At 48.6% G+C, this 9,225-nt stretch overlaps 1 protein-coding gene across 3 annotated transcripts; it reads right to left on the bottom strand.

Annotated features, from left to right (window-relative positions):
- Window position 1: 1 nt before the first annotated feature.
- On the bottom strand, window positions 2-7,980 carry MTNAP1 (mitochondrial nucleoid associated protein 1). Of its 3 annotated transcripts, none has more exons than XM_006119068.5 (5): window positions 7,802-7,980; window positions 5,351-6,919; window positions 4,072-4,179; window positions 3,372-3,488; window positions 2-1,821 (listed from the first exon to the last, which is right to left on the bottom strand). In XM_006119068.5, exons 2-5 carry the CDS (start codon window positions 6,909-6,911, stop codon window positions 1,742-1,744), a joined length of 1,866 nt encoding a protein of 621 aa, XP_006119130.3. In that variant the 5' UTR covers window positions 6,912-6,919; window positions 7,802-7,980; the 3' UTR covers window positions 2-1,741. The 3 variants fall into 3 exon arrangements, with proteins under 3 accessions (XP_006119130.3, XP_006119131.3, XP_006119132.3); XM_006119069.5 differs by having other exon boundaries at window positions 2-1,826; XM_006119070.5 differs by lacking the exon at window positions 3,372-3,488 and having other exon boundaries at window positions 2-1,826.
- Window positions 7,981-9,225: the final 1,245 nt, after the last annotated feature.

Raw genomic sequence — 9,225 nt, forward strand, 5'->3', positions numbered from 1 at the left:
GTCTTGGTAAAATGTGGTTTTACTCTTGTTCGGCAGCCGGAGTGTTGTTTTTTAATGCTACTGTAATGTATTTGTAATAAAGCTTTTGGCCAACAGTTCTGGGTCCCCTTTTGATTGCATTACGCTGTCCTGGAGAGAGGAAATAGAATCCTAGCTGGCTAGAGGCAGGGTTAGAATCAACACTATTTTAATCACTGACTCTTGTTTGTTCTGCTAGAAGGGTCATGTTCTACCCAGAGGACCGTCTGAATAGTACGGCTTGTCCTGTGCCGATAATAGGATGCTGCTGAGTTAATGTCATTCCTGCTTTGCTTTAGTGCCTCTTTACACGTCATTACGGCAACAGCTTCTGACAGGCCGCGTGTTGCTTACAAGGGAGAGACCGGGCTGGGTGGCTGCCCTCGTGCGTCGTGGTGGCTGTGTGGCGGAGAAGGGGTCTGTCTTACCCCGACTGCTGCGCTGTCAAACTGTCAGCTTGGAGCTCTCCAGATCAGATCTGACGTGGTTCCTGCAGCGCTTGACTGGCTCACAGCCCTGTCCTTAAACGAGCCAGGCTTTGCAGAGTGTGGCGTCTGGGCTCAGACTGTCGTGCAGAGCTGGGCCAAACAGCATGTCTTGCTTAGCACGGGTGCAGGACGCGGATTGGGACCAGGGGTTGTCATGCTTCCCCCGCTGAGCGTCTGTCATAGGTCCCTGGTGCCATCCCACTTTTACAACCGAGCTGGGGGGCTGGGCAGATGGTCCTTCCAAACTCCTCCTCTTCCTCTTATTGCTGGGATAGGCAAAAGGGCCTTTGCAGGCCCAACCTGCCACTCCCTTGCCCCAGGCCAATCAGGACGTGCTTGGCCAACCCTGGTGGTTGACTCTAAGTACCATGTGCCGGAGGGCAGGGAGCCCTGCAAGAGGCTCAGCACTTAAGAGTCAACCTCCAGTTGCTGCTCAGCTGGTGGGTGACTAAGCACGAGGTTCCCTTGCAGGGTGGAGGCAGACTTCATGGGATCCTTCCCTCCCAGCCCCCGGGTCAGTCCAGGCCTGGGGGGAGGGAGTAGGCAAAGTCTCCTCCCACCACCAGGGGTGTGGGCGCCTAGAGGGAGCTGCCAGCTCTTCAGAACAGCTGGCGGTTTTCTTGGGGGAGGCAGTGGGGGCAAAGACTTCATGTGCTCCCACACCCACAGACCAATCAAGGTCGTGGGTGGGGAAGCACGGGAAGTGTCCTGGCCCCGCCCCTTCCACCTGAGGCTCTGCCCCTTCCGGGGCAGCCCAGGGCCATTGCAAAAATTTTGCCCACCCCCGTCTTATTGGCTGGGGTCCTCTGCCCAGTATTCACACTGGAACCTGCCATTCACCTTTGAAACTAAAACATGGGGGGAGCAGGCGCCTGTAGTCCCTGCCCCCTCCCCTGCAAGTTCTCAGGGGTCTAGAACATCTGGCACCAGATTCAGGTGCTATATGAGCTAAAAGCAGGAGCTCTCAGGTTTTGATCTTCCAGTTTCTGCCCTATAATCCAGGTCTGGCTCTGTGGGTACTAAACATCAGCTCAGATTTCCTGCTAGTGCTCTCAGAAAACTGTCAGTCTCTGCAGAACGTGCCCCTCTGGCTAACACTACACGGTATGGGAGAGTAAATAGAAAACATTCCCTTTGGCAATAAATTAACGGAGCTGATTAAAACAGAGGAGAGCGCTGGCCTCCAAAGCTGTGCGATCTGCCGGAAAGTGGGTCGTACGCGCCGTGCCGGAGTCTCACCCGGCGGTCGTGTATTTTCTGTCTCTGATCCTCAAATGCCCTTGTGCCTTCCTTAGTGATGTCTGCGCCAGCGATCCTGTTCTTTACAGAAAAAGAAATACAATGTGAACGTTTCTCTGGTAGCATTTAAGCTCAGCCGGGACTTTCCAGTGGCCATCAATGTCTAAGCCTGAGTGCGATTTCACTGATTTGTTGGGTTCACTGTAATTGTCTCCTGCAGGTTAACTCAGCTGTCCTGTAAATGCCAGGCAGCGGAAGAATGATAGTTCAAGCAGGAAAGGAAGAGAACCCAGGGGAAATGCATCCTAATTACACCCAGCTAGCAGAAATAAGAGTATTGCGAGCACAACTGGCTAGATGCTTCCATGTACGTACTCACACAGAGTGCAAGGCACACCGCTTTGATTGTGCTTTCCCCAGCATAAATACACAGCAGCATGGCTGCGTCTCGACTGGCAAGTTTTTCCACAAAAGCAGCTACTTTTGCAGAAAAACTTGCCAGCTGTCTACACTGGCCGCTTGAATTTCCGCAAGAACACTGACTTCCTACTGTCTGAAATCAGTGCTTCTTGTGGAAATGCTATGCTGCTCCCGTTCGGGCAAAAGCCCTCTTGCGCACAGAAAGGCAGCACAGAAAGGCAGGCTTAAAAGCTGGCTTGCCGTGAGCACCAGCTCCCCCCTCCCACCACGTGTAACTATGTAACCACTGAATTCAGCGGTTACGCGTTTACATGGATTTGTGTATGTGGATTAGGGATGTTAAAATTCATGCATGTGGATACCTGCAGCTATCCACAAATGTGCAAGATGCTAGATACAAAATGTATACATGTATCCACAAAAATGAGCCGCGAATATCCGCATTCCTATCCGTGAATGTGGATACCTGCAGATATAAAGTGAATATCTGCGGATTTGCAGGGCTCTAGTTAGGTACCCCAAACATCTATATTTGTAAATTGCACTTTTACGATGTACATCTACTATCGTGCCATTTGTTTGAAGTGAACTGAGAAATACTATTTCTCTTACCATTTTTACAGAGCAAATATCTGTAATAAAAATATAAAGCGAGCACTGCATACTTGGCATTCTGTGTTTGTAATTGAAATCGATATGTTTGCAAATGTAGAAAAACATCCAAAATATTTAATAAATTCCAATTAATATTCATTTTTTTGACCATGGGTTTAAAACTGATTTACCATCATTCAGTCTTTTAAGCATGCTTTATTTTTAGATAACTGTGATTATCGACAGCCCTAGTATTCAATGTTCCCTCTTTTTTTCCATCCATGTGCAGAATAAATGTTATGTGCACTGAGGCATGTGTGGATGTGCACCACCTGGTGGTTAAACACTGGAATAAATTGCTGAGGGAGATTGTGAAATCTGCATCACTGGGGATATTTAAGAGCAGGTTAGACAGACACCTGTCAGGGCTGGCCTAGATGGTGTTCGGTTCTGCCGTGAGGGCCGGGGACTGGACTTGATGCCCTCTCGAGGTCCCTTCTGGCCCTAGTGTTCTATGATAACCCTGAAATCACTTGGCTAACAGAGATTTGCCCCGCTCTAATATAAAAGGACCGGCTTGGAAGAGACAAAACATCAAAAAGAAAACCTTACTCAGATGCTCATATCTCCAGCCATAGCTCAGGATGCAATATCCAGCCACCAGCATGGAGATCCCAGCAGCTCCGCCCTTCTTTACGTCGATGTATTTGTTGTAGTAACAGCTCCAGGCTGGGGAAACCGAAATGCAGGCCAGCTTGGTTATTCGTCTCCAGCTGGGGCTGACAGACTAATTTTAGAAGCTGAATGGTTGGATGAGTCAAGCCACTTCCGTTTCCATGAAGATAACTGATGCCACCTACCTCGCCTTGTCTCCCACCCCGATGTGCTGTTGCTACGGGTTGAACCTCTATGGTCTGGCAACCAGACCGCGGCTGTTGCTGGACAACAGACACTCTGGACCGGAGAGCTCTGGGAGGCTGGCAGCATGGAGCCCAGCATCCGGAGCTGTCCAGGGAGTCAGAAGCCCAGCAGCGGTGGCCCGAAAGCAGCGGAGCCCGGCAGCCCTGAGGCAGTGAAGCTTAGCAGGGGGCCTGGTGTCCCAGGGCCAGGAAGCCTGGCTGGGTCTGCTGATGGATCCCAGGAGACCGTCAGCAGAGGGACTGGAACTGACCTCCCCTGGTCTGGCAAACTCCCTCCTTTGGGACCAGTCAGGTCCCGAGGGTGCCAGATCAAGGAGGGCCAATCTAATTTTTTTTAGACTAGGTTTCAGACAAGTCAACGTACAGAAAGGAAGCAAACGATCCAGGCTCACCTTTCCGCACTGCTCTGACCAGTCCCTTTGGAGAGAAGTCACAAGCTGCCAGCCAGCCAGGCAGCTCCTTGAGTTTCACATCCATCAGACGCCTTTCTGCAAGGGGAACTATGAAACAAAAGTCAGAGGTGGGACAACAGGGCTGGGTTATGTTGTCTCCCTTCCCTCCCAGTCTGCAAGCTGCACTCCCTGCATGCAGCAGAGTTCAAAATGATTCCAACAGTGGGATTTTCCCTGCTTCTTTCGAGGCGGAAAAACATACCACCCTTCCCCCTGGACTGGAGAGATCATAGGCCGCATGAAGAGGTGCGTCTTATCTAGAAAAAACAAGGCCTACGTTGAGGGAAGCATGCTTGCTTTTCTAGGGAAAGCCATGCTAATCCTCGTGAATACAAATTAAGGTTCCATGTGACAGCTCGTAAATGAGGGCTTATTTACTCAATTAATCACTCAATTAATCACTTGTTAACAGGAGTGTTGTGAGCAAGAGCAGGAAGTCATTCTTCCGCTCTGCTCTGCACTCGTTAAGCCTCAACTGGAGTACTGCATCCAGTTCTAGGCAACACATTTCAAGAAAGATGCGGAGAAACTGGAGAAGGTCCAGAGAAGAGCAACAAAAATGGTTAAAGGTCTAGGAAACGACCTATGAGGGAAGGCTGAAAGAATTGGGTTTGTTTAGTTTAGAAAAAAGGAAACAGAGAGGACATGATAGCAGCTTTCAAGTATCTAAAAGGGTGTAACAAGGAGGAGAGAGGAAAGCTGCTATCATGTCCCCTCTCTCCTCCTCGTTACACCCTTTTAGATACTTGCAAGCTGCTATTATGTCCCAAGTATCTAAAAGGGTGTAACGAGGAGGAGAGAGAAACATTGTCCTCCTTGGCCTTTGATGATGGGCCAAGAAGTAATGAGCTTAAATTGTGGCAAGGAAGGTTTAGTTTGGACATTAGGAAAAAATGCCTGTCAGGGTGGCTAAGCACTGGAATAAATTGCCTAGGGAGGTTGTGGAATCTCCATCACTGGAGATATTTAAGAGCAGGTTAGACAGACACCTGTCAGGGCTGACCTAGACGGTGCTTGGTCCTGCCGTGAGGGCAAGGGACAGGATCTGATGACCTCTCGAGGTCCCTTCCAGTTCTAGTGTTCTATGATAGCTTTGCCCCTTATCATAGAAGACTAGAACTGGAAGGGACCCCCTCCCTGATATTATATAATGGATGTAGCCCATCTGTGATTGCTAGGCAGAACATCTCAAAAGTAGTGACTGAAAGCCTCCTTTTACCTTGCAGTCCTTCCAAGAAACCAGGCTCTATCTTCTTCATCTTGATTTCCGTGTCCCCTTGAACAGGTCTCCCTGGAAGCATGCTCAGCCTCTGATAATTAGGATACAGTTCTGGAAACCACTCCAGCCCAATGGATCTTGCCTGTATATCTCTGCCAGAAGACTGGAACAGACAAGTCGGCTGGTTTTCGGAGGTGTGGACCAAGTGGTGTTTCAAAGCCAGCTCGCTGTTTCTTCTCCCTGCAATCAGGGCAGGCTCAGAAAGGAAACCAATCTGCTTTTCAGCCTTCTGAAGCTGTTGCACACAGGTTAGGTAGTGGCTGGCTATGCCTTCGCTGGCTCTACTAAGAGTCTCTCTTGCTGAATGGCGCCTCTCGATGAGGGAAGCCGAGAAAGCGGCCTTAGAATCCACGTCCCCATTTAAGTAAAACTGCTTCTCTTCTGTCTCGGTTTTATCCACTCTGTCCAGCGGGGTGAGGCAGTCGGCCTCCCTGTTATCAGTGCGTGTGTGCATTTCAGTTGCTGTTAAACTATCCCCTTTTTCGCGCTCTGCACTCAACGTATTATTTTCTGCAAGCTCCAAATGAAAACCATTTGTGTTCACGGCCCCTATAACGTTCTCGTTCTTCCAATGGTCAGGCTGGACTATCGCAGCATGGCTTTCAGAGCTGTCTGGGGCTAGTACTTCCATATAACATCTCTGGGTCGTAGAATTACCTGTGGTAGCACTGTCTGCCAGAGAGCCCTGAATTTTGGATTCAGTCCTACCTCTTAGCACTTTGACACGATGATTCTTAATAACTACTTTAGCTCCCTCAATAGCTGCCCTAGGAATACTTTCAAGCTCACTAGTGGGTAAATCCAAAGGACCCGCCACCTCCCGTGTTGGAGACCCTACCTTTCTTTGTTTCTGTTTTGCAGAAGATCTTATTGGGTCGCTAGGGAACTTCAAGGCAGATTTTTCATCCTGATTTGATGGAGGCTCTAGAATGCCACCAGGTGCCAAATTCTCAGCACCAGAAGTATTTTTACTTCTGCTTTTTTGGGTTTTGGGTAACTTCTTCGCATGCTTTGCTTCCGAAGTTCTATCCTCTGATGCTTTTGTGTGCGTACTGGCCTCTTCTTGAACTAGGCTCATTCCTTCCTCTCGGTGGGTCTTTTCAGAAGCCAGTTTAATTTGCCGCTTTGTATTTTTACCTGGCTTTTCTGCAGGCAAACTGCTGGCTATTTCTGAGCCAGCAAAACTCCCTCTTTGCAAGGGATTTAATTTGCTTTCTGCTTTGTTCCCTGTTGTGTCAAGGGGTTTTTTCTTACTTTCTCTTTCTGAGCCATTGTCTATGCCTATCATCTTCTCTTTGCTTTGCCCCCTTTTTTTCTCGGGGGCCAGAGGTCTAACTGGCTTGGCATAAGATGCTTCCAAGTCAGGATATAGCACCTTGCCTGAGTCAAAAGCAGTGTTTCTGTCTCCTGCCATCTTACAGTGTGGTAAATGGGATTTCAGTCGTTTAAATGGCTTCCCACAATAGGGGCACAGTTCCATTCCTGGTGGGACACCTGCCATCTTTCTATCTGCAAAGGTGGGAAAATAAAAAAGGGTTATTTATGAGCAAGAAGAGATTCTGTGATAGGAATTATGGTGAAATGCTGCTCATTTCAGGAAAGGTGTGTAGGAGTGGAGAGAGGCCAGAAGCAGGGGCTAGTTTAGCAAGAGGAAGTTGTTTGACAGCAGGATAAAATGCATGACTAGTACATGGAAAGGGAAGCATGCATGGTTAAGTGATAAGCACTCCCAAGTTAAAAAAAAAAAGACAGTGGCAGAGAGAGATGGAAGTGCAACAGTTCTAGAGTGGCCACAATTGAAAGACTGCAAAGTGAATGCAACTTGCAAGGGTCACATGCAGAAAACATGTCATTAAGCACAGCACTTCCATCTGTCCTGCCTGCATTAAACCTTGCATGATTGATCCTTGCCGCAGCCGTGTGAACATTGCCTTTTTGATGCTGAGGGTCCCAGAACAGGATACCTCATTCATGCTGCCATCCCCGCCCCTTACAAAAAACCCTCCACCCCCCTGGAAGGAGATCTGAGTTTTGCAGTACCCCCGGCGCTCCTTCTGATGTTTTCCCTTCCCTCCCTCCAGCAATTAGACACACAAAACCTCAAAGCAAAAAAGTTTGCCAGCCCCTTCCAGAGAAGGGCTGGCCTCTCTCTCGGTGCGTTGGGGGAAGGGGAGAGAACAAAACAGGATTCAAAATGCTGCCTGATTTGTCTGGGTGCTGGATGTGTAAATAAAAAACCACACCTCCCTACTCCAGCCTTTGTCACGATGACACTTCACTGAGAGCAGAAATACACCCAATTTCCTGGCTAAGCTCTCTCCTTCCTCTCTGCTCCATTAGCATCCTCCCTCCTCCTGCAGCAAGACCAATGGCTGCCATCCCATTTCCTACCTGCTCAGTGGGGACAGCTTTACTTCCAGCCCTGAGCTCCAGGAGCCTGGAGCCAGCAGCAGCATTTCGGAGGGGGAACACAAGCCCTTCTAGAGCAGTGGCTGGCTCTAGCTCTGTGTCCTGAGGGCTGCACCATCCTCTCTGCTCAGTCCCACGTGGTTGTGTTAATAAAGCTCTTGTTGAAGCTTGACCCTGTCACATGACACGTTATGTGCTACTTTGTAGCATTCCTGTTGCAAACTGCAAGAGTTCAGGAACCCTGGCTCAGACCTTTCAAAGCCCCCTCCCATGTTATGAGATTGGCCTAAAAAATTATGTGATTGTAAAAAATAATACTTTTTGAAGGAGGAGAGTAGTTGATTTTTTTTAGCTTCAGGGGGTAGCCGAGTTATTCTGCACAGGATAAACTTAAAAGACAACAAATAGTCTGGATGCACTTTAAAGACTAACAAAACATGTAGATGGTAGCATGAGCTTCCGTGGGCACAGCCCAGTTCTTCAGATGACCCGAGTGTTGGATGTCCAGAACCCAAATGAAACTGATTTTTTTTAAATTTGCCTTTTGGGTTTTGAGCCTGAAGGTTCACCTTTCCTCTGTGAGGGCTAGAAGATTATTTTTGCAAAAATGGCGAGGAGTCCTGTGGCACCTTATAGACTAACTGAAGTGTTGGAGCATAAGCTTTTGTGGGCAAAGACCCACTTCGTCAGATGCGTGATTATTTTTGTTTTTAAATGAAAGCCGACAGCATCATGACTTTGGGAGCCAGGGGTTTACGCAAAACCACAAAAATACCCTGACCAAGGAAGGTTCCCTCTATTTTTTTTTGCACCCCTGTGCATACATTTTGTTCTGTACACCAAGGCAGGTGTGGATGTATTCCACCAGCAAAAACACATTATGCCAGCTGTGAGTGCTTTGCTAATGAGCTGGGAGGCATTTGAATCTCTCCTGGGTGACCGCCCAAGCACACAGCTTACAGGGAACATTGATGTCCCTGACACATGTGATGATAAAACCATGAGTTGGGTAACTAAAAGCAGCAGCTAAACCTAGGCCTTCTGTAGTGACCACTGTCTCAATGTGAAAAGATAGGACAACGGTGGGGCAGGAGGGTGGTTTCATGACCCCCCGCCCCCAAATAAGGAGCATCTCCCTCTCCTCCTTCCCCAGGGGAGAGCAGTGATAATGTCTATGCCTCTGCAGCCCCCTTGCTGTTATCACGTCTGCCAGTCTCCAATCTCACGAGGGAGGTGTTCAAAGGTTGGGGTGACAGGCACTAGTATGAGCCTCTAAATAAAAAGAAACAGAATAAAGCAGTAGGTGACCTTTTTAAGGAGGTGAGTAAAGCCATTGTTGAAGGTTGCCCTGATAAGGGGAATGACTGTTTGCACTGAGGGGCATCGGTAAAACTGAGTGATGGAGC

The sequence above is a fragment of the Pelodiscus sinensis genome, chromosome 20, assembly GCF_052426305.1.
Source record: "Pelodiscus sinensis isolate ZL-2025 chromosome 20, ASM5242630v1, whole genome shotgun sequence".
In the NCBI taxonomy this organism is placed as follows: domain Eukaryota; kingdom Metazoa; phylum Chordata; order Testudines; family Trionychidae; genus Pelodiscus; species Pelodiscus sinensis.

Excerpts from the sequence above, each read along its gene's own strand:
- MTNAP1 (XM_006119068.5), bottom strand. The coding sequence starts at position 6,911 with ATGGCAGGTGTCCCACCAGGAATGGAACTGTGCCCCTATTGTGGGAAG. Across the intron at positions 3,489-4,071 it reads GGTCAGAGCAGTGCGGAAAG|CCTGGAGCTGTTACTACAAC; the intron begins GTGAGCCTGGAT and ends CGGTTTCCCCAG. Across the intron at positions 1,822-3,371 it reads CTGGAGATATGAGCATCTGA|GATCGCTGGCGCAGACATCA; the intron begins GTAAGGTTTTCT and ends TGTAAAGAACAG.